Below are 26,359 nucleotides of genomic sequence, written 5' to 3' on the forward strand. Positions count from 1 at the left end.
CAAAAGTTTTAAGCCATAACCTTTGTTATTTACGCTACAGATTGTCAAATACAGGTGAATAATTTTTTTTCAAAGATAATTGAATGAACAGTTAAGCGAATAAACAAGTTAATAACTTATTTATACCTTTAATGCATAATCTTGAATTCATTAAGCATATGAACTTTAATTCAATAAATGAAATGAAACATTTTACATTTTTCTACAGCGGATATACCAAACACACTAGTACAATCGAAGCTTCAGTTCTTTTTTTTCTTCATTCAGTTCTTTAAGTATCAGTAAACATATTATTCATCCAGTTCTCATAGAAGTCTTACCACCGATAACGCATACAACATTATCCCAATCAAACTTACCATGCGTCTCCACCGAATCGCGTCCATTGGGAAGCTGAACAGCCGAACCGAATCCACCGAGTTTGACAGGTGCCGAGTTGTCTGCCGTTGCCAACAGGGCACAGGCGGGCCGTACATCCCGATGAATGATGTCGTTCTCGTGACAGTACCGTAACGCCTCCAAAATTTGCCGCAAATAGTGACTGAAATGAATGCAATTTACGTCCCGCGCACGACCAGCCCCACCGGCGGAAGTGCACAGAGAAAAAAAGCGATTAGCAAACGCATGACTTCAATCGGATATAAAATTATCGACCGAACGAGCAACTCGAGGCACCGCCAGGAACTGGCGTTACTAGATGATTCGCGCTAAAATTCAATTATTTACACATGATAAACAATGGAATCATCGATGCGAGTACGCATCCACTGAACAATTAAACAAAAGCACTGATATTAGATTAAGGGCTAACTATTTCGAGGGAAAATCTTCCTCCCAAACCTACTGTACTTTTTTACAAACCGGCTCATATATCATGTGTTGTATTAATTCGATTCGATTAAGAAGGAAACATATCTAGATCCTGTTTCAATTATCCTACGATTATCTTCAACCTCTCTATATTCAATCGATAGAAACATCGATCCATTTTTTTGGATTTCTGCTCAGCAACAGACCATCTCAAATAATCCATTAATGTTTTATCTAATATCACGATTTATTTTATCACGCCCTAATCATATTGATAAATTGATACATTGATACTCCTTCGCATCCTACTGGCACTCTATCGACCAAACAACAAGAAAATGATTAAACACAGAATTCCTCTCTTTTCTACCCTCGCAGCACGACCACATCTGTTATCTGCTATCAAAAATGTGTTTCTCCGGAACGTGATAGCAGATAGCAAAAAATATATAGATCCGAACCATTTTACTTACCACGCTACTGCCTCACTGTACACAAATCCTGCCACGGCCCGACGAACCACCTCAAAGCAAATGTCTGATCCTTCCATGCTGTGTCCGATGTGATTGGTGTGGGCGACGTTGAAGAGTATGCGTATTGTACGACACCCGGCACAACCACGGCGAGAGCGGGGGAAACAAGAATGAAAAGAAAAGCAAAACGTTGTATCAAGTTTACCGAAGCTTCGATGACAAAGCAAACAAACGTCGACATCGATAGTGACGTGGCGCAAACGCTTCACGGCGGGCCGAGTAATCAAACACTGTGCACGTCCGTACCACTCCCCACCCGCCCTCGTTGGGTGGCTATGACCGGAAATAAGAATCTGGGCGAAAAAGTACACCACACCAAAACGACACTCATCAATCCATCGTTCTACAACACGAAATATTTCATTCCATTTCCCGGGAGACTGATAGCGATTGAGACTGCGCTGGGAAAGTCTGATACCCGCCCGTTGTTGATGGTGGGAAGCACTCGCGTTGGCTTCCAACGCGAGCTTGATTTCGAACGCCGATCACTAACGTCAACTCTGCCTAATGCACGACACGGTAACGAAATTAAGCATGATAAAATATGATAATGACAAAAGAGAACTGGTCCATCATGAGCTGGCCGCTCGTTGCGATATGATGGTTTCGCTGATGGGTGCTACATAAACGGAGCCAGAGCTGAAGTGTTCTGTTGAATGCTGAGCCGAGTGATTGAACCGCTAAAGTGCTGTGAAAACATTAACGACAACGGCACGTTCTGCCAACGCTATGGATGCGTTTGAGCAAGAATGATTTACCGAATCAATCACGCTAACACCCCTTTATTTAAAACTCATCGACTCGTTTCAATAGCAGAAGGCTTTCTAACGAAAGCATCAATTATCAACTTGAAACACGATGCTGCGTATTTTTTACATACCATTTTTAGCAACGAAAATGAACCAAAAAACATAAAATAATATAAACATACAGAAGCAAAAAAAACAAACAGCAGGAAATTTTTTTTTCCTGCTGTTTGTTTTTATTGCTTCTGTATGTTTATATTATTTTATGTTTTTTGGTTCATTTTCGTTGCTAAAAATGGTTTCTGGTTTTCTATAATTACTGCAATATTCTGGCGTATGAAAAGTTCAATTGGAATAACCCAAGCTCAAACTCTTCTTTTCCATGCTATTTGCCATTCAGCACCAAGCATCAGCACTTCTCAAATCAAAAAAGCTATCGTTCAATCAATTTTTACAGCTTTTGATAATATCCCATAGACCAATTTCCTGCTGGGACGCAGCTCGGCCATACTGCCGTGTGGTCGTTTAACTAATAATCCCTACCGAAACGTGATGCTATAACGTTTCGTTCGATTCGATCCTCTTTATTAATGAACAGCAACCGAACGTACAAACAAGACATGAACAGCAACAACAACAAAAAAAAACAAAAGAGAATGGCGAGCCAATATTTCAGCACGATGGAAAAATTGCTCTTCTAATCTGGCATTTCCCTCACCACTTATGCATTCTCGCAAAGATCGGGAAACGATAGTAAATTTAAAAACCCTATGCACAACGCCACGAAAGAGTAAGGTCTGTTTGATTGCTTCCGATTGATACAAAAAAAAAATATATTGGCAAATTTTCACCCCAACATTCGAGAGCCCTATACGCAATCAACTTCCGTACGTGACCATTAGGCGTGGAAACCCCTTACGAGCGTGCAAATGAATCACAGAAATCAGCACATGAAATGGTGTATTAATGTACACCAATACGTTGGACAGCAAAGTACCCTCAATCCGCGTTTGAAATAATGCTTGCATAAAATATAGAATGAGCTGGAACAAATCTCTTCTATGAGCAATTACGCTCACAAGTATTTATCTGCAGTTCCTGCAGTAAATACTCCAGCGCATACTCAAGCACCATTGCTGTGCTTCGGAACTGTTTAAAAAATAACACAAATATTCTGTAAATTCTGGATTTTTCTACAATAAATTTTTTAATGTTTTGTTTGTATTTTCGTACCCGTATCAAATTGTAGCCTGAATGAAGGGGTTTCAAGGTTTTAAATATCTTCAATTGAGCCATTTCTTCCAAAATGAACAATTGTCTTCTGGTAGATGTACAGCTCGAACGAGATTCATACTAAGCAGATAATACAAAACATCGTTTTCCAGCAATACCACCAGCAAAAAAGCGAATGAAACGATATTTCAGGCATCATACGGCAAACAATATAGAAGTGTGTCCCTTTGTATCACTTCTACGCGCTTCTACGCCAATAACAAACCAAACTTCGACGGGCACAATTTCCACCGCAACATATTCGCAAACGGGCAAAGGACAAAAGTTTCTCTCACAATAGCAGCTACTTATATTGTTATTGAAATAGTTTTAATTCAGTTTCGTCCTGTCCTGCGTTTCTGCCGATTCCAACCACCTAACGCTACCAAAATTCGGAGCATTTTCATTGGGTGGTATATCTGTTCTTTTCTCTTTTGTTTCCTACTGTTAAATCTATACCACATTATTTCGGGCAAGCACATTTGGTTCAATGTCGTGTCAACCACGAGCCGGAGGCGGGGAAGCAAACATTCCTGCTCAAACAATCAACCCTCACCCAGAGTGTATTTTGCACACCGTTTCCTTTAACTCAAAACCAGCTGTGCTCTCTAGTCGCTCAATATCGCTTTTGGGCAGAAGGGCAGCTAAAAAGGATAACCATTTCCTTCCGCACTCCTATCCGGCAACAAGCGCCGGGCGGTAAACTTCTCTCCCTTTCCTTTCAATAAAATCTAATTACACTAATTCGATCAGAGCTCAAAGCGTTCGAGGCTTCTGCTCTCTGTGGCGTATCCATTCTTTAAGCGCAAACACTTTCCTCCCACTCGTTCCCATTTTCTCTGCTGAGCCAAGCACTGCTGACCTGAACATCAAACTATCGAAAAGGCATCCGACCTACCAGCGTGAATGCACCATCATCCTTCGGCTTCCAGGAAACCATCAACATCAAATCAAGTCGCCTACATTGTGCGGGGAAAAGTTTGCATTCTACAGCATACAACGACTTCGTAACATCTTTTATCCTTAGTCAGCGAACAAACTGTCCGCTGGCCAATACTGTCCGGCTCCGGCCACTTAAGATGATTCGACGGAAAATTATGCCAGTGGTAATCATCTCCAAAAGTCCACTTTATTTCCGCACGCTCGTTTCATCGCTTGCCCGCCTCCCCCGGTCAGTGAGTGTTTAAATCGATCGTTTCTAGACCACTTCTTACGAAGCGAAAGTCAAAATGTGATGAAAGTGGTACAGGACATCCACAAGCAATGAATCCGTAAAATATTGATCGGAAAAAGTCGTACCCAGCGCCGGTCCGGCCATGGTTGGCGATCCACCACGGGAGCCGAAGAGCTTGATGTTTATCCATAATCATAAATTTAGATGCGTGCCAAAAAATGGAGAGCATTTCAAGAGATCGAAAAATATTCCAGATGCGTATCAGTGGCGGGAATGGGTTCCTGCGTACGGTTATTTCCAATTCTACTTTATGCTTCGCGCTTATCATCACGCACGAATGAGCGTCGTACAAAAAAAGATGCATAAAATATGCCCATAAAGAGGCTTTCCAAAATAAGCACGCCCAGTTCTAAGGAAAACAGCCTGAAGCTGCAGTGGGCTAGTTTCAATTACAAAGAGCTTTGGGGTTTCAAACTGCTTATGTTTAGTATAAAATGGGTTTTTACATGTTTCATTTCTCATATAATCGTATCAAATCGATAACAGTAACAATGTATGCCTAACAGACGATTTTGTAACAATAAATATTTAATAAAAGCAGTAAAAAGCGACGCACTTATTTGCGTTCACAATAGCACGTATCAACTGCAACAAGATATTCCACGAAATTCCATTCTTTAGCCAACATCTTCCACCGCAGGATCGCGAAGCTTTACCTTTTAATACCCTCATTTATGGACTATTCTCCAGAAATGCAGGATTCTCTCCCATCCCGAACACATGCAAAGCATTTGCGTGTCTATTTATTACAACTCAAACATACTGCATCTCCAAGGATACGAAACCAACGCACAGGAGTTGCGTCACGGCGCCTTGGGTTCCATTTGCACAACGGGCAAATAACATTCATCATACTTACTACTCGAACACCATGTACAGCATTCCTTCCGAGCTGTACGTTTCCAGCAGCTCCACGATGTGCGGATGTTTCAGCATGTGGCATATTGTGGCCTCCCGCTTCAGATCTGTAATGGACGAGGGAAGTAGACAGGCAGCATAAGTCTTCACAGTTCGAAGATTTCCACGAAAAACGACGCACAAAAACTTTTGTTATTTTCAGAAAAAAAAAATTAAGCACAGAAGCGGTAAATAAGAAAAACCAGCTATTTTAGATAAAGATAACAGAGAATTCCACCATCGTAAACATATCGCCTCTTTTGTGCGGCGCTGTTCTGCTCGGCAAGATAAAAAGGGATGTAACAGATAGAGTATCAGACAGCCTTAATTTCAGCCATGTTTGGCGTCGGTTCTGCAAATAAATTTGTGAAGCTTGTGATTTGTTTGTTCTGGATTGTACAGTCTTTTGATCTTGTCGATGGTAAACAACAACTGAAAAGCAAAAACAAAAATACAACTTACATTCTGAATTTAAAAGCGGTACCATACTCTGCCTTTTTGCTATGCAGTAAAAAGCATTGACAAGGTTTGTCAGAAGCAAGTCACATTGAATAACCGTCACCATGAAAGTTTAGCTTCATTCCTTTCGTTTTTTTTCTCCGTTATTTTTGTTAATAATCTGAGGCTGTAGCTACACACGATTTTCAATTTTTCCGCAAGCATGAAATTTTGCAATAATATTATATTTTCCCTTCTTGTAAAATAAATCAAATTGCTCGTTAACATTCACGCCATTAAAATGAAATTATTTCTTACACCATCAGCCCGGTTGAAACAAAAACCAAGCTACAGGTTTGATACGATAACAAACAATGTATGCGCGTGCACCACGGGCAAAATAATCAAATGCCGTTCAACGGCTCGGGGCTCAAAATTGCTTCATTTCCATTCCAGCAATTCGACCACGGGAAGGAGGCGTGGCAACTAGATTCTCGATCGGCGACCTAATCCCACAGGCCGTTTAAATAGAGCGAGCAACAGCAGCTGCATCAGAAGCAGCTACAAACGTCAACCACCGGCGGCAGGACAAAGCCAACCAACAAGCCAAAAAGCTCTGAAAAATCAGCAACTCCACGGCGGCCTACGAAGCCAACATACGCCATCGTAGGCCCCTTGTCAGGCACATACAAGCCAGAAGCAAATGCTAAAAATGGGGACCACACTTTACCAAAATATCATGGCATGTAATTCAGTGACGCGCTCGTAGATCTGCATATATAAGCTGGCATGAATTCCTAAGCAGGCAACCCTTAGCACAGCCTCTTGCATTGAGAGGGAAGCACACATGACAATATAGAAGCCAGCTCTACAGTCAGATTTACAGTGAAGGAATAAAATATTTCAATATTCGTGTATAGGATCATTTATAATTTAAGTAAAAATTTAAATATAATTAGTATTCTATCCATTAAAATAATCGTTTTTGTAAGACTATCGATCTATTTCATTACACGTTGTTTGATGTAAAGTGATTTGTATGATAACATAAATGAAAACATATATAAGCTTTTGAACAAACATGTACACCGTCATAAACTAACTGTTTATATAAATTCCGATTGAAATGACTGTTAAGTTACAACGCTAACCACCTTAATTAGGTATTCGCAACTAGTTCACTGGGACCGTGTAACAAGTGAAACGCTTACAAGGAATGATAACTCTACCCTATTGACACTATTTATTATACCTCTGTGAACCCATACGATGAGCACACACTGTGCCCGCCGCCATAATACCGTGCATGTGTTCGAGTGAAGCACATGACCAACATACCGATGGAACTTTTGCATTCATTAGAACATGTAGTAGCAGCCAACCAGACCAAACCATCATCAAACCAAAACTTCGCCATGACTTCACCTCGTCTTCGCAGGAGAGGTCATGTTGTAGTGGGATTCTTTCTCGTAGTGCTGGCACCCGTCGTATACCTTCCCCCACGCTCCATAACTTGGCCGGAAATTGAATTCTTCTCATCACATGCACACACAAACACACACACACACACACACAAGCACTCATACATACTATTTGGAATGGGAACCAAATGCCTCGTGTGAACGGTGACGAATGGTGTTGCAAGGGCTGTGCTGCTACCATGCTGCTGAGAAAACAATCTCCCCATGGTATGCTACAAGCTACACGGCACAACACGTGTGCTTTACGGTTACTGCATGACTTCTGGCTCCATTTACAGAGTCAAATTATTTAGTCCACTTACACCGGTGGAGCTCGCGCTTTCACAAATCTACCCATCTGCGTTTGGGGCACAGGTATTGTGCCGTGAGCTTTAGGGTGAAAAATAACAGCTACAATTTTCGTCTGACAGCAGCAGTATTCGCAGCATCCTGTAGCTCCCATAACTTTGGGAACCATTAAATATTCAATCTTTAGTCAGGGTGTTTTTTTTCACATCCACATTATACATTATTGGAAATAATATTTGTTATTAGCGTGGTCCCTTCTTTTTTGTGAAGATGAAATGCTTCAACGAAAATGTACTAACCGCAGGCAATGGCAGGAAATGGGTTTATCGATCGAAGAAAAATATCTCGTTTGCTTTTTTTTTTATTGGGATGATTTTCAATCTTTAACCCGCAAGCCCCACCATTTTTGTCGGAAATTCACTGAGTACCCATATAAAATTGAGAAATCAATCCGAATTACGCTCCCTTCGTGCCGACGTGCACTTTTCTCTCCTCTGGCCAAAAACTTAATAACTTGCGGCCCCGAACATAAATTTCACTTTCAGCAACGGGGATTTACAATAAAACTGAACAGCATAATTTATTCATAGCGGTTTTTTATTCTTACGTTCTTGCTACGTTGTGGTTTGTTCTGGTGAAAACTTTGAAGATGCAAAATATGCCAATCTATTGCGTGATTTACGTGCCCTTTATTTTTCAAATTGGAGCTGCGTTTTCAACAAAACGAGATAACGCATGAACGTATTTCAGTCATCAAAACATACTGCAAACCAGCAAGAAGAACTGAAGATTCTTTTATTAAACCAACATTTACACTCCCATAAACCTTACTTTAAAACAAAGATATATGAACAATTCTTAAATTTGCATCGTGCTATCGTTTCTGTCCATGTCATTGCCAATCTAAACAAGCTTAGCTAATAAATAAGTTTTGACAAAAGCAAACAATTCAAATGACACATATGACAAGCAGGACTGTAGCCCACATGATTTATTTCATTTTAAGATGAGAAGCATGAAGTCAATTTTTCTTCACATATTGTTGAACAACAAGTCTTCTACAAACGATTCATGTGTTGCGAACAATTCAATTTTTGAACATTTAGTCCGTCAAAAGCGTGCTGCGGCTTCAACTCCGTAACGTTTTGGACAGATTTGTATTCCGCCATATACATTTGCTTCATCTTGCTCCGATAAGAAACGACAAATTTAATAAACAACAAATTATTTTAGTTTTTCTCTTCCTGATTTTCAGGCTGTTCGTTCTTTTCTACATCTAGACACAAAGCGTGGCATAACAAACGCTCCTAAGAGAGCATAAAAAAGACACGACAAAAAACTATGCATCCACAGTCAACAGCAGACACACACACACACAAGCCGGTCGGCCTGCCGCTAATCGAAACGAACGGCAAGCCACAGTGCATAATCTATGATAATTGCTTTCGCTTTTCCAGCTCATCCTACAGCAAATTCTTCGCACAAAACGAATGCCTGTGCACAACACGCTCCACCAGCAGGTCCCAGCGGGCGGGTTTTTTTTGTGTATTATTACCCTCCTCCCCTTCATCCCGCCCACTCTTACTCATTGCATTGTTGTACTTTTGTCCGCCGCCCGGACACCTTCCCACCTCGCAGTGACCATTGATATCAGATGAAGCAGGGGACTGATACCATGTAATGGGCAGGATTTCGAATATTTCAGATCTCTTTGACCAACGGCCCTGGTAAAACAAACAGGACTGGTGTCGGAACTGTGGTATACGGCAAACCACCACCACCACCACCAGGGCCAATAATGTCTTCGGTCGACTTGACTGTGTGGCAAGAATACTAATCAGCGGAATGGTAGGTTCGCCAACCATCCGGACTCGAGTAATTTTTCAACGTAATGAATTTCACGTCGATGGACATTCTTTACACTCCGTTCCGGCGGGAGGGTACGAGCGGTGGTACATGAAACGCAAAAATGAACAGCAAGGCTGTACAGCATTATTGAAAGTCTGCAGCAAATGAAACCGGTACGGCACAATGAAGCTAAAAGCATTTTATCGGCTAGAGCTATACATTGCTGTACGTTCACGAAAGAGCATCAGAAAATTGTCTGTACAGGCTTACAACTACAGCATTTGGTCGTAGCTACAAGACACTCTGCTGCTGTTGGTTTGGTAAAGCAGTTTTGTACATATATAAGCATAGATTTCCAGATTCCACCGAACCGCAAATTGAAACGTTTAACTTACAAACCGTCCCAAAGCGACCTCAAAGAGAAATTCTAATCGGGGCATGTAAAAATAAAGTTCCCATCATCACCGCTCCTAACCGAAAACAACATACATACTCAGTCGTCAGCAGTACTTTATCAAATTATCTCCGAGCGTGATGGAGTCTGTCCGCAAGCACCGGCCACAAAGCACACAAAGATCGCTTCTAAGATTTTGGACGATTGGAAAACGACCGATCCGTATTGGGCTAATGTATAATGCAAGGCTTTTACTTCGCCACACGAATAAAACAGGGCGAAAGTTTGCCTGAGTGAATGCGAATCTTTCTTTGCGCTCGTGTGAGTCGATCACACATGGTAACCTCCTCTATCATCCGGTGCTTCTAGGAACCGACTAGGCATAAATTATTCATGCAGTTTTTCTTTTCCTTCAGCGGCGTGCTGCCTGATATGGCCGTTCCCTTTTTGCTTTCGGTTTGACATGCCGTGCTTGCCAATTCGAACTTTCTGTGATGGACAATCTTCGATTGTAACATTCGTTCTGTGTTGCCTTCCCACAGGCTCCTGGCTGCTGTAGAGCTAAACAATCAAATGTTCTCCCGTCCAGCTGACCGGAAAACCAAGTTCCCGACACCGGTCGGTACATCACCACACTCTGTTCGTGCACAATAAATCATGCCCATGTTCCATTAATCTTTCCAAAGATAATTGGCTTCCCCTTTGCTGGTCTGTTTTAACGACGATAGCACCAAACCGACACAGGCAGTTGGTCCATTGTTGTAAGAGTTCCCAGTAAAGTGACAGCAAGCAAATCGCAAAAGAGCGAAAGTATCCCACAAGCTTGCGCTCTTTCTCGTACACTCTTACCAAAACTTTCCCGATAACCCTTGCGCAACTCACCCAAGCAACTGGTGACTTTTAGTGTCTGTCACCCCCATTCACCCGTACGCAAGTTTACGATGAATTTCGGGTACGATGGATGACATTTAACGGCAGGTCAAGCCATGCCTCTCCATAATACCTTGACGATGTTCCATGAGAGTTCACACACAAATCAAACGAGATGGAACCGCCTCAACCGCTCACCCCATTCCCGCATCGAATTCCCACCCCGGCGTGCGGTGAACATAGTTCACTTCAATTAACATCGCACCAGCACCACACCGTCTTCTGCCCGCGGATGTCGCTCCAATCCGTCCCCAGTAGCAGCGCACGTGCGTTCATGGTGAATTCGTTCGGCATTCTCCAAATTCCAAAATGGCTCCCACGGCGTTCCAGCAAATGGTACCCGGACCTGTGGTGGCGTCTGGCGTTTCATTGGTGCCGCACGAATGAATAATGATGACAACGGCAGTGACGACGTAATCAATCATCCACGGGCAGGCACACGGGCACCTCCACGTCGGTTCGTGCTCGGGCTGGCTACCGAGGTCCCTCTTCCAGACCATTTCCCGCCAAATTGAATTACGGAAGTTCCGTGCCCGAACAGCTTCAACCGTTTCACGCCACAATCTGACGCCTGCAAAAACCGATGAAGCCATCGAAAAGCCCTCCCGGGAAACGCAACGTGTTTCCGTTGTTACCGAGGCTAAACCCCTTTTTTCGGGAAAACAACACAATCCTATAAACTTTCCCCTCGACACCTGTTCGCTTCTGCGTGCCTGCGATTCGGGTGCTTTCCTTCCAAATAGGGAAACCAGAGAGTATTTCTTTGCTCCCTTCTTACCCTGCGCGCACGTCATCTCGCGTGTGGTTTCACACCAAATCAGCAGGCAGTAAAATCACAAAACCACAAGCTTTTCACCGACTACCGCACCAAACTCCCAAACGCACCTTGGTGCGCGTACGTACAGCAAATTATTAATTATACATATTCGTCAGCACCAGTCTGTCGGATCGGATCAACGTTGCTGCGAGTACCATCCACGGTGCCGTTTGCGAACTCCAGCAGGGTCAACAGGGACGCACTTCACCGAATGAGCACCTTCCGGCCCGTTTTCTTGGGCGGCTTCAAATGCGTACAGTAAGATGTAGGTGTATGTTTTGTGCAACGTTTCAAGCACTTCCGACCAATGTTACTGCGAGTTCGAAGCGTACTCGCGCCTACAGTAAGCTCCCATTTCAATCGCAACTACACACACGTTCTTCGAAAATGTCGAAAAGCACTGATGCATGAAAACATAATTTTAGCGTCGGCTGCGTGTAACTTTCCGAACGGAAAAGCGACTTTGCTTCTACTTATTTGCTTTACATTACCCACACATACGCACACACACACACCGACCGGACGGAAGTGCTCGGGAGACACTGCCTGGCAAGGAAACCGGTCGGATCCGCCGGCAGCAAGTTCTCGATGGTGCCGTAACGGCAAAGAGCCGCACGCATGGTTGACTTCTGCTGAAATATGGCCTGTGTCAGCAGGAAAAATGTACTGATGAGGAATGAAAAGTAATGAGGATGTGTATGTGGGTGTGTGTGTGTCGTAGTGTGTAAAAACGTACAACTTGACTGATGAAAAAGCCAATTTTCGAGAACGGTTTCCTCGGAGGCGTAAAGAAGGTACATGGGACGAGCAGCACAGAGCACGGTATCACTGCAAAAAATTAAAGCTAATCTTGTAGCAGCAGGCGCTTTTCAAGGTAAATAGTGTATTACAGTTTTTGCTAAAGTATGTATACCTTGCCTACTGTACTTACCGGATGTGCTGAGACCCGGACTGGCTGTAAATTTGGCAACGTCCACAATCTTGACCGCGAATTGCTGGTTCGACTCCCGATGGATGCATCGTCGAACTATTGAAAATGGACCTCTGTAATTGGAAACAATAGAAAACGTTATACAACAGTTGCATTGATAAAATATCTAACAACATTTAGTTTAGCATGTAAACACACACATCACAACTACAGATCGTATGCTATGTATAATTCATTGAATCAACATTGAATCTGCCTCTTTGTCAGCCTTCTCCAGCATCTCCCATGTATAATACGCTTCATATAAACCACAAACGCACATCCATTCATTGAATGTTAATTTATGCACATAATAAAGCTAATGACATCAAATCAAATCAACTATGACAATTACTCTTGACTATGCACGTTCCGCTAGCAGCTCGCGTAGTTGGTACTGCGGTAGAAAGCATAATCATCGCTACCGAGTGCTCTAACGCGCAGCGACGACCAGCGAACAGAACCACGAGGAATCACATTAATTACCTCATCATACCGCAGTCGGTTGAAACACACAGAATAATTTGCATGATTTTTTGCACTGCTTACTCACTCAAACCTTAAAGCCACTGTATTCTTAATGCTGTAAATTATGCTCATTTTTACACCGGTTATATTTTTGCGAGTAGAAACACTACAAGCATGCGTAGAAACATGTTGCACTGAAGTAAATAACTTACTGATATTTTAATGGCACAATCATACTCTGCTCTAACAGGTTTGTACATACACAGGCTTGAATAAAAATGTTGAAAAATTAGACAACTCTTTAGCTGCCTAACCTTGTTTCTTTACACTTTCGTATGATATTTGTACCGCTGTTGATACACATATACAAGTTTAAATATAAATTATACATTCCCTACGCGCTGCCATAGCATCCTACTCCACAGGATTAAAGACAACTTTACAAAATACACTCACTGCGCTCTCTGCCGACAGAGCGTACTGGTTCAACGGCACACCATTCCGTTAGGAATAATGTATGATTAGCACCTAATTTTCCCGTTCAATACTTTCATCTGCACTCGCAAAAGTGCCGGAAAGTAAATTGTATTTGGCGAGGATACGTTCCAGTGCCACTTCTTTGCCACCGTCTCTCCGCTAGCGAGGTGGAAAATTAGATGTTTCTTCACACAACAGAATGCACTCCGTATCAATATCGATTCGCTCGCGCTACGCTAGCATAATTCGATTGAAACACAAACGTACCCGTCTCCCATTATTACACTCACTTACCCCATACGCTCCAGCAAAAGCACACAAGCATTATGCTACAAAAAATTTGCAATTCTCACTTGGTTTAAGGATACTGCCCGCTTTATTATTCATACAGCCTTTGTTCGTGCAGCGTAGAGCGTCGTGTAGGTAGGGTGATGGTTGTACATTTTCTGAGTATGATACGGAAACAATTACGGCACATGGAAATGCAAAATCAAATCGAAACGCAAACAAATCGCGTATCATCAAATAAGTTAATCTTGGAAAGTAACGAGCCTTTGGGAGGATTGATGATTACACACCTTAAATGCAATAAAAAGTGAACGTGATCGTACTAATGAGACTGCCCATTTACAGCCCAGCCAATTAGTCCTGCTGCCACAATTCGCAGCCACAATACCAAAACCCGCGCCCACTCACACGCACCACATGGGAGCTGTTTACTTTTTCATGACTGCCTTCCTTTTTTACCCATCTCAGTTCATCAACCCGGAGGGAAGCTGCGCAACCGTAATGAACATCGCCCCTTTTACTAATTCAGTTAGCAAAATTAACCACTACACTCTACCTCTGCCATTCAAAGTGAAGCTCTGCGAATGTACGGCAACAGGGAAAAGCTTACGAGACACCATGCACACACTCATGCCCTTCTGCTCATACTCTCTTTATCTGCCTTCATCGGTGAGAAAATTACCTTTTCTTGCAAACGTGATAACAAGAGACGCGGTTCCTAATTATCGTCTGCTGCTTAGTACCGTGGACCGAAAAAATAATGCATTCTAATTTGCATAATGGGACGATGTTACACACGTTCCTCGTAGGTGCACTAGAATTCTTTGGTGTCTCGCAGTCGACATGCAAACACTTCAAAAGATTTATTTCTAAAGCTACTACTTCCTTTTCATAGAGAATTATTACACTTTGCCCACGTACTACAACTATTCTTTGCTTATTTGCTGACTGGAACAATTTAGTCTCAGGGTACTACCATTTCGCAACCTGTCACTGAGTTATTTGAGCATATATAGGTTCTGAGAGTAGCTCAGAATAATTGCTACCCGGCACAGAAAAAAAACAACTCTCAAACAGGCTAACGTGCAAATAACAAACATCGAAACAACGGATTCAGCATCATTACATTTCACATTCCCGACCATCCAGGCTCATGATTCGATAATGAACAAACGAGCATCCCTGAACAAACCCCCAAGAGTGCCCCAGATGAACGAACGACAGAAAGAATCCGCTGTACATCCTGCAAACGTAACAGCCAACATAGCGAGCTACTTCTTTGCAATGGCTTACGGCAAACAAGGGATTCGCGTACAGCGGATACCAACCATAATTAACAACCAGGTAAATATATCGCTGGTCCATCCGCCGTCCGACTGGCTGTATGCACAATAAACAGCCAAATTTACGGTAGATGAGCAAATGGTCGAACTTTACGGGACTGTCAAACGGATATTATATTCCACAGTCCTAGCATGTGCCCGAGTGGATTATTAATAATCGCTAATGGTTCGCTTGTTCGGTGAACTGGCACAATCCCTACAAGGGAATTCAACACGTTCAGCAACAAAGTGCAAATACTCCGGCGGCTGCATCCACTCAGCTTGATGATGACGAAACGCATCACATATACTCATTCCACCCCGCATGGTGGTGTACTCATCTGTAACAAGCGTTTTATTAATTAGTTCCGTAACATTCGCGTCGCTTCATCGTATACACAACGGATGGAATTGATGCTGGATTTTGTCCCAGCCAAGACCAATGTGAACAAGACAGATAGCTGCAAATGTACGGTAGCAAGATGTTGTGGTGTAATACATTCGTAAACAAAACAACTTGAGAAGAACAAACATTGAGCTTCTTCTATAAACATTACGGCACGATGACTCCCATTGTATGAAATGAGTTAGAGCCATGGGCAGAGAGGATTTGTTTTACATCAAAAGCTTAAAACGATACGAGCTCGAGATGACTGAGGTTCTCCATCGATTGCTACACTGCATAACGATGATGCATCGCTATCGAACCAATAACGACAGCTCTTTACAAGTTACATCGAAACGAGCCGGCAACCGCTAACAATCAGCAAATGGCTCGTCTCGGAAATGCTTTCAACGATACCGCTTTGTTCCGGTAATTGGATCGGTAAACTTTCCCTCAAAACCCAGCATTTATGATTTCCACGTACTCGTCAAACAACTGGGTTCACAAAAACTAGCTATTGGAGTATGTGTTCTGAGCACAAGCTTCTACCTATATAGTCGTGCTGTACCCAAACAACAAACTAAACCAACTATTGTTTCGACTGAAATACTTTGCTGCAATCGTGTACCCGTGCTAGGGAGAGTTAATAAAAACTCAAAACCAAACTCCACCATCAATACGCATTGCCCAATTTCGCTATCAAAAGTAATCTGTGTGAACTTCAACCACACAGTGTACACATAAATCCCAAAACCTTCATGATGGGCAATGTTTGGACATGCTGTTTGCAAAAGGTACACACTCGGACACGCTCGTATCCTCCCCTGGGACATTTCCACACTGGGACTTCATTTAAATCCTTTCGAAGCTAGCGGAAAAACTATTATCCTCACCCCGCACATCAATTCAGACGGTCCCGCTCCGAGGATATCGACCATAGTTTTGGCTCTTTTCGTTTTTCGTCGAACGGTAAGCTAAAATTTGCTGTCAACCCGGGCAGCGCACCGGCTATCGCGACGCAGGTAAAACCTGCCTCGGCTAATTAGTTTTGTGACAGGTTATGAATATCAAATGCTTACAGCACTGTATAAATCGCCAATGAATAATTAAAAACTTCTGCCTAAGCTCTTCGAATATTTATCTTCCATTAAAACGAGAGATTTTCCATTTACGAGATCGACCCGTACCGTCCAACCGGGAGAAGCACCAGATATACACGTGGATTGACACACTGCCGCTGGTCGAACCGGGTGAAGCCAGACACACCTCAAGCAGTTGTCTGGGATAGTCAGGTAATGAAGATAGATGATACAATAACATCTCCATCGTCTGCGGCAACGAGACCAAGCGAAATACTGTCTGTAGGCTTCTACGAGTGCGTGGTGAAGCGCTTGTGAAAAACAGGAAGGTTTATAGCATAGTTTAAGATGGGGTGGCATCGACCAATCTGTTACCCTTCTTCATTATGCCTCACCGTCTAGAGCATAAGGCTTTTTAAACAGGTTGTCCATTTAATCAATCATTTATCATTTGTGATCAGCAGTGTGCACGTAAGCCGGACGCAGTGGTAGTTCGTAATTTAGTATTAATCACCACCACCAACAGGAGCATCTGCGCCAGTATGGACAGCAGGGACATCCAAGGAATGATGTTTAAAAATTGTGCCATACAAAGTATTATCTAAGCGGGTAGTTTATCAGTTGCTCTGCTGCTGTATATCATACGTGGTCCAAATCTTGATTAAATGACACTAATTTTTCGAAGGAAGTGAATTCAATTAAACAAACTCCCATTCCAATTGTTGTATTTCGTTGTCTAGCTCAAATGAGGATAGCTTTATTGAGGATTAACAAAAACAATACTCCAAAAAACGGTACACGAAATTGTATTCAATTATTTACCCTTGAAAACTGGCCAAGTCAGGCAAAATATCTTCAAACGTAAAGCACATGACGTGAAAAAAACACTCCGAGAGGATTAGCCTTACTTCCACTTCACTGAGCACTACCACTTCGATAACATTCGTATTGAATTACGCCTTGAAAATGATGCTCATGTATGAAAAATTTACAATCCAATACGGAAGCATAATCCTACTTCTTCTCCCAGCTGTCGTCTTCGCTCGGTGAAAGGTGATAGACTTTTTGCACCTTTTTTATACACTAAATCCCATTACCAATAAACAGAAATGAAAACACAACACGGGCGGGGAAATACAAACGATTTTACCGACGCAAACACCTTCAGGATCACACAAACATCGAGCAGCATGCAACGAAAAAGCGCACACTCGTATGTCGTATGTTAGAAGAACGTCCCAAAATCACACCCCGCATCATACATTTTGTTTTCACTTCCCTCCCACTTCGCCGATTGGTCGAGCTTTCAGCCAAAGAGTCGAAGCAGAAAATAGAACACATGAAAAGCACGCAAATCAATGTAATCTCTTTAGTCCCCGAACGAGTTGGAAACGTTCAGCAGTGAACCTTATACTTGTCGTCAGAGACAGAAATTGTTCCCGGGGTTATCAGCTTCTCCAGTCGGTTCGGCAGAGTAGTAGACACACTTTAACCGATCGACCGGGGACACTTTCCGGGGACGGCCGGATATACACACACACACACACACACTTGTATTTGGAGAAGATTTGAGTCTCTCTTCGATCTCTTGTCTGTTCCCACTAAATTTATTGCTATTATTGGTAACGTTTGTTCTACAGGCTTAAACCTAACCATGCAGAGAATTGGCAGGCTAGTGTCTTGGTAAATGCAAGCTTCTCATGGAGTAGCGCTGTTCGTATAATTTTGTCACTGAAGATACACAGTCAGTGTTACCTTGTCGCCATTGGAACTAAAACTGTCTGTCTACCTGCCATTTACCCCATCCACATCTCTCTTCCCAACTCCTTATGACAAGGATCCATAGTTTCAGCCAAAGATAACCTCACAACTTTTTTGCAGTCAGAACAAAAAAAAAGGGAAGATTCGCTCACATCAAAGTAAAACCCCTGAGCTGGTACAGACAGACGAACGGTACGACCGGGGACCTCTTGTTTATGCCTTTCTTAATGTTTTTGTCCAAGTGACATTAATTTGATAGAGAGGCAAAGCGGTTTTACGCGCAGCAAAAGCCAAAGCCCCGAGGCCAGGACTGTCATTACACAAGCAACAAACCTCCGCCCTCTCTCTCTCTCGTTTCTGTAGGCCACAATAAGAATACAGTCCATGGGAGCGTGTGCAAACACGGCCAAATAGCAAACGGGCGTGGGTAAAGCAGATGCGACCGGTGAATAAATACCGAGAACCAACTCCTGAATAAGCAACAACCTACCGTCCACTTGAACTCACACACACACGGTGGTTGCGTTGATGATGAGAGAGCGAAAAGACAGACCCGACTTTCGGTACAGGCGCACGATGATACCTAACGATGATGGTAAAGACGGATAAAGGACGTATGCGATGCAACGTTTACAAATGTCCATTTTTCATAAACCTGAGCTTTTCCCGTCAACGGATGCTTAGCACCAGACGACACACTAGAGCACAATGCTTCCGTCGCTCATTTGCCCTGCTTCCTTGCTCCTTTCATATCCATTTTCTCGTGAGCCATCATGTATCGCGCATGCAAAAGCAACCAACCCGAGGCAGCAAAGCTGCTACCTGTATGTGTGTGCATAAGCTTTTTTGTAGCGCTTCTTGTTCACTTTTCACTGCCAGCTGCATTTCCGATTTCGGAGCAAGCGAGGAGCGACGCGATGGCATCATTTGATGATTATGTTTGCGTTCGTTTAATAAAATGTGGTTCATTGTAGAAAAGTCACACACACATACTGTTCTCGCCCGAGTTGTCGGTACTTATGCCGCATTAGGTTCTGCGTTGCCATTTTCCATTACTCGCCAAAACCTTTGGCCATGTTGTTCACATTATTTCCGCCCTCTATCAACAAGCTGCCTTCACTATACGGTGATCAGTTGCCTGTGCATTGTCGTGTAAATTTTCCCTGACTACAGTGTAGCGTAAAATTCCTCCTCAAACCCGACCTATATTATCGCGTACACGACTCAGACCCAACGCCTTGCTGTTCCATAACGATGGACGGAGAGTATTTCTAGACCTTACAGTTTACTGCTTGTCTACGGTAAGAAGCTTCGGATGCGTTCTAGTACCAAGTAACCAAGTAACCGCTTGTCGAGATAGGTCCTTACAATTCATGCTTCAAATGTCGGTTCAAGCTTTCGACTTATACGTGACTCGCCTACAAGCCCCCTTCAAGGCTGGCTCGGATGAACATCCTAATACATAGTTAAATGGAATGTTGACTTGTGTGAAGCAGCATTCTCCAACGATACCACGATACCAGTGATACCAGTGACGTTTGATTAAAGTAACAGATTGCTGACGGTTCAAATCGAAAGCTCGCGAGCGATATCTCGAGTGTGCCTCTTCAAACAGGCTACACCATCGTCTATGTGATGAAATTCACTTACATTTCATCTTCAGCGTAACATTAACTTAAATGGCAATCGTTCATTTCGGTACCATACACGGCATGAATATAATAAACATAACACCACACCCGCCAATATTATGCTTTCTTCGCTTACGTTTCAAAATCAGCGACGTCACATGTCGCATGTAAACGACAATATAAAAACAACTCCGCGAGTGAAACAGGCCCGCACCTTGATGGAAAATAAAACAAATATTTATTATTCATTTTGCTTTCATCCGGCTATTGATACGCCATCTGTTTGTAAGTGTGTCTGCGTACCCAACAAACATAAAACATAAACGAGAAGCCAAAATGTTTGCAGTGAAGCAAACATTCTCTAAGGCAACCTTTACAACCTCTACCTACCGTTAGCCGTGCGCCGTCTTCTAGCCGATTTTTGCAATCAACGATGCGTGAGAAACAAATTTAACTGCCTAACCTAGTCCAATTAACCTCCGCGGCTCGTATTTATTTAATAGCCCCTCACTCCACGCTTTCCTAGGCAGCATCTTCGAATAGAACGAACAGGCGACAGTGGCAAAGTCAGAAGCAACATATTAAGTTATCTCATCGCCAGAAGAAAAAAAAACTCACCCCTCCAAGTGCCGCGCGAATATGGAACACACCACCAACCTTCACACACACACATGATGATGGCGCGCTGTTGAAAGCATCCGTGCCGCCGGGAATTTTGAGACCGACTTTTTGCCTCAACAAGCGCTCCGGGTAACGAGCTACGGGAGTTTTCTCATCCGCCATCATCCACACCGCGGCAACGGTTTCCAATTTATTATTCCTACCATCCAGCGCTGCACCCGCGCTTGCACGTAGCGTCCATGCATTGTCAGCGGTATCTCACCGGAAGAGCCAAACATACACACACACACGTACACGTAGACTGAAAGGTGTGTTGTCGCATGCAAGGGCCACATGAGTGTGTGGTAAAGATCATGACACAAACTGAACAAAAAAAGGCAAGCTAGGTAATACTGCAAGCTTCAAGATAGTCGCCGCATAACGACTATCCCGGTTGGCAGCACCCTCCGGCAATGACTTCATCAATTTTACCAAGCAACGAGCAGCAGTTTAGTATTAAAACGTGTCCTCTGCTCGCGCTCACCCCTTTCGCGTGTGTAATCTACCTATTTAACACGTTGCTGCTCGAGTGGCATCGATTTTGTCACGTTTCATTATAGCCTCATTGGGGTGTGCTCAGTCTGACATGTACGTAATCTATCCAACGTGGATTAGATCTTAATCGATATTTCATCGATGGAAGATGAAGTACGTGATAGGCAAGTAATGATAACGAACGACATTAGGGGCAGATTGCAAAAGCAGAAACAAACTATGCCTGAAAGTCCAAATTAGACAAATTATTGTATGCTAGTAGCCCACGGTACAAATATCATTCAGTTTAAAGGGACAGTAAAGGTTAGTAATTAAATACCCTTTAGTGTTAAACTTTGCACCCATTAAAACGTAAGAAACTAAATCACTGTTTCTAGCTATATGAAGGTCACATTTACTCACGTCTGCCAACGATAAGGGTAAAACAGCTATGCCATCAATAAACTAAAAGACAAAACCATGTTCATGTTTAATCACAGACACGTGCGTTCAGAGCAATGTAATTATTTGCTAGACACATTTTGATGAGTATTACTTAAGACCTAAGCATCATGGTCAAAGTTACGCTCGTGATATTGTTTAGCTTCCTTGTTTTATGCCGTTTGTATCTACATTCATCTTTCCCCATTTTCCCACTGGCTGTTAATGTACAAAGTTTGCGACCCAGCGGGAAGAGAAATTGTTTCTCATTAATTTATCTTAAAAAACTGAGATTACACCATTAACGCGGCAAAGTGAGCTCCTCTGTGCTTTTAACACAAAAGCCAACGAAATAATCCCTGACCCTTATAAACGCTTGCCGCGGCCCACTCTGCTGTCGATCCTTGTCATTTAACGGGCCTGGGACCCTGGGACTCTTGTTAGCGCTGGTTAATTGTGCTGACGTGTCTTTTCAACACAATCCTGTATCCAATAATCGTTCCCGGTCCTTTTTTCACGTTATTATCATTTGTTTTAGGATGTTTGTGTTTCACTCATTTCGCGTATCTCGGTCTCGACTTACAAACTACATTCAATTTGATAAGATATACTAAATATATTACAAAAAAAATGTTATCTGCTGCTGACGACTTTAAAAGAAAATATATGTTAGCAAATAAAACTCTTCATGATTGATGAGTCATATCTACAACCTAAAATTGAATACGTCTAAATAATGATTCACGTTACATATACCCCAACCTAACACTTCATTCATAATCTTTATCTGCTAAAGTGTGGGATACATACTGAAGCCAACGATACGACAGCATCAACAACAACGGCAACAAAAACTCATCAATTTCTCTATATCCCCTGTCAAAGTTTGTGAAAAGCGTAGCACCAGACAATAATGGTAGTCGCCCTCGCCGCCATGTCCACTAAAAAGGTGCCACATAAAGCATGTAGTTAATGGCTTCGCGATTTTTCAAACACTCTCACTTTCTCTTCCTATACACCACAATCCGTCGCTAAACGGGCCACCAAAAACTAGATCCCTGCCTGCACGACAGCAAAAAACTTTTCACCATTTATGGCCTCCGTTTTGTGCCGTCTTACCAACTGTTTCTACCCGGTGCCGAAGCGTCACCGATGCCACCAACATTTCATATTTCCCACGACAGTAAAGGTCAAATCGTATGGGGCCATGCCTACCAACCACGGTTCTCAGCTTGTTAGTGATACCGCCAATAATGCGACCGTTACTGGAGGGAGACGAGGGGATCCGACAAGGCCTGAGGGCTAGAACAACACTTTAGAGCAACAAAGAGAAGAAAAATGCCTCTCTTTGGAAGACACCTAACGAGGCAGGACGCCGAGCGTTAGGGTTTAAGCCTTTCGAGGGGGTTTCTCCACCAGACGAATGAGGTTGATAGGTGCTAAAAATCCTGAAATATTGTTATTGTTCTTCATCGAACTTTATTCTTGTCTTCCTTCAACACGTAAACTTGTCTTTAGGCGGCACACACCCACACACATGAGACAAGCTGGAATCTTTTGCTTCTTGGGGAATAGGTAGTAACAAACGTACCCTTCAGCACCCATTACGAAAGCATGCTTCGTTGCGGTTTTGTGTAGGCAACTTACACCACAATACCTTTCCGAATGTTTGCGTGCGAGTGCGTTCTTCGGGACCTGTTATGAGGTGCTTTACCGACTAAGTATCGCCCGTTATGGCACACCGGCACTCTACTTTCTTCTGAGCCGTATCCAAACCGAGCATGGTTGAATCTAATCTTTTGAATTTCACTCTTCTAACAAGAGTGCTTACAGCAATAACTGGACGCTAGGGCGTCCCTTCTAGGGGAAAATATATAAAACAACAGCGTGTTCTTGCAAATGTACTAAAGCAAGAAGAGTTGTGAACGATCTTCAACATTCAACATAGGAGTTCCAGGGAAATTATCTCATGCAAGAAACTGTGTTCGGTTCAAAACCCTTATTTAACTTTCCAGATTCAAGCGCCTCTTCCCACCTGCTACTGTCCACACCGATCCAAAAGCGTAGCCATCAAGCTGCACTTATTAAGTGTCAACCGCAGCCCCCAACCAATGCCTGCGCAGTGGACCATCATTCTATCCTCCATCAGAAAACTTTTGACGTAACGAACCAGAGCTCGATTTGTTAGTCCGATGAGCGCCTCGTTCATTAATGCTGCCAGCCCCACTGACAACTCCTTTGATTCTCTTTGACAAATACCATCCACTCAATTTGATGCTACGTTACCGATCGCTTCCATTTTGTGCTTACCTCTATCCCTTGTGACCGGCTTGTGACCGTGGCCATCATCAATTCACCTCCACAAACGATCATTCCAGTGGGCGGGCTTTTGCAGCTGTTATCCCAATTTACCTCCTGCCGGGGTGTGTGCCGTAGTGATGGAACTTCACCCAGTGCAATTGCTGCAGCTAGTGGAGCATCGTGATGGGATGAATCTTGGATCAAGTGTTGTCTTCCGAAAACCGGTAGCCAAAAGCCGGGAAGCAAACCGGGATGCAGTAAATTAATTTCTGCTGCACAATCTTCGCTCTCCAGTGGGCCACGGAAACAACAGGACAAGTGCCTATTATGTCACTCAATTTCGGTTGCAGCTGTAGGCAGCGCTAGCATATGGGAGTACTTTAATTTTGAGTTGCCAAGGTGCTATGCATCAAGCTCCGACATCCGACATCGACATAAAGTACGACATCCTACAATATTGGACGATGGCTGAGTTAGTCCAAAATTTAGAACGGAAGATAACATCCCATTTCTGACCGTCCAAACAAAATTCATCGAAATAAATAAATAAAATATAAATATAAATTGAATTCAAAATTCTTCATGACAATGGTTATTTTCCTGAAGAAAAAAGAACCTTAACGTAACCCAACTTCGATAGCATCATAATTAATTCAGTTTTTTACATACAATTTCACTGAAAATTGGTGTATACAAACAAGTACGATAACTTATCATTGAACAGTGAAATGAACAAGAAGACAAATGTTTCGCATTCTGTCAGAACATTTACAAACACCCCCTATTTTACACAGACGCGTCACACGGGAAAAAGCAAAGAAAAAGTACATAACGTCAACGCTATCAAAAGGCTCACGGCCGGAAAAGCAGGAAAATCCCTCGGCTAATGACAGTGATCTACGTATGCATGCACCGGACGGGAGCTTCACGAATGAACGAACCGCGATTCGAGCCGTTCCGCCGTTCCGGGCAGCGGCTGTGCATTCACTTTATCGTTAGCACCCGCGGGTGTATGTGTGCTTGTTTGAGTGCGTGTGTGAAAAAATAGCAATACATAGCACACCAGCTCCCTTGCACGGTGATGATCAGGGAGTGGGCCGCGAAACACAACCCAATCCCCCAAGCTTCAGCCAACAGCCATTGTCACAGTGATTCCGTGTCCGACCGGTGCTTGGTGCCGTTTCGATAAGAAGCTTGCGGGGACCCGGAAAGCACGAATCATGCCGTATTGACAACTCAGTCAACCGTCGATGCCACAGGGCCAATCTCGTTTGTCTTGCTGTTGCCAATGCCAATGCTGCTGCTACTGCTGCTACTACTACTACCACTACTACTACCACTAGCATCATCATCTTCTCTCTTCTTCTACTGCTGGCGTTATTTCGCTGCTTTTGTGTCTCAAGCTTCCTGTGACACTGCAGCTAGGCCCATAATTACCGTAAAATTGTCCCTCTTTTTTTTGCTTGCATGCTTGCACCAGAGTACCGTGTCATCGCCGCAGTGTCAGCAACTATGTTTTGCATTGTTTGGCCGTTTCTCACCCAAACTTTACTGAATGTAGCGGCAGAGCGCCACGCAATGAGAGTCCTCAATCAGTGCTTTTTATATTTTTTTGCGTTTTTACGCAAAACAATAAAAGATAACATTATGGGTAAGTAAGTATTTCTAGCTATACAGTAGTAGCATGAATCGGACACTCATAAATATAGAGACCTTAGGACCCACATAATTGAATTTATTATATAAACATAATAATCCCTTTTAAAAGCATCAAGATTTAAAACCATGAAAAATCGCTCTCAGCAAGTCCTAAAGATTTTTTAATTATTTTGGGTAAGAAACATAATTAAATCATCATACTGCATTCCATTTCATTCCCGAAAGCCATTAATCCCGAGTTAAATTTGGTAGGATTGTCCGTCGACGTTCATATACTCATTTCAATATGATGACGGTCAACTCACACGATGAAATGATAACCAATCAAATTCTATTCAGATTTGGTTGAGTTTCATAGCGATTTTATACCATTGTACTCTAATCGACGCACTATAAAACATAAAAATAAAATGACGACTGAAAATAATCATTCACAAACATGGCCGATTGTGTTGAATAGAGCTCATTATACACAAAACTACTAGATACTAGTAGCAAAACGAATCTAGTTAAGTAATAAGCTACCAAACACAGCCAATCCGTAATTCCTATTTCATTTCATTAACGTATTTATCTGTTTCATTCGGACAACTTTAAGCTTTTATGTCTAAACCTCTGCACAAAAACCATCCTCTTAACCCACCTGTATGAAGCCAAATCGCACATAAAACAGAACAATTTATATGCTTTATTATAGCGAAACCCGTTGTTAACCACAATTTCATAAAATGAACACTAAAACGCTGAAGCCTAAT

At 42.8% G+C, this 26,359-nt stretch overlaps 1 protein-coding gene across 28 annotated transcripts in view; it reads right to left on the minus strand.

Annotated features, from left to right (window-relative positions):
• The window catches only part of LOC4577273 (peripheral plasma membrane protein CASK), a 197,169-nt gene that overhangs the window by 154,484 nt on the left and 16,326 nt on the right, over positions 1–26,359 (minus strand). For all 28 annotated transcript variants that reach the window (XM_061643792.1, XM_061643793.1, XM_061643799.1 and 25 more), the window contains exons 3-6: positions 12,620–12,732; positions 5,455–5,560; positions 1,284–1,361; positions 360–541 (exon numbers count right to left, since the gene is read on the minus strand). In XM_061643792.1, the coding sequence (XP_061499776.1) occupies positions 360–541; positions 1,284–1,361; positions 5,455–5,560; positions 12,620–12,732 (479 nt within the window). The remainder of the gene's footprint in view (positions 1–359; positions 542–1,283; positions 1,362–5,454; positions 5,561–12,619; positions 12,733–26,359) is intronic.

Source organism: Anopheles gambiae, chromosome 2, assembly GCF_943734735.2.
Source record: "Anopheles gambiae chromosome 2, idAnoGambNW_F1_1, whole genome shotgun sequence".
NCBI classification, from domain to species: domain Eukaryota; kingdom Metazoa; phylum Arthropoda; class Insecta; order Diptera; family Culicidae; genus Anopheles; species Anopheles gambiae.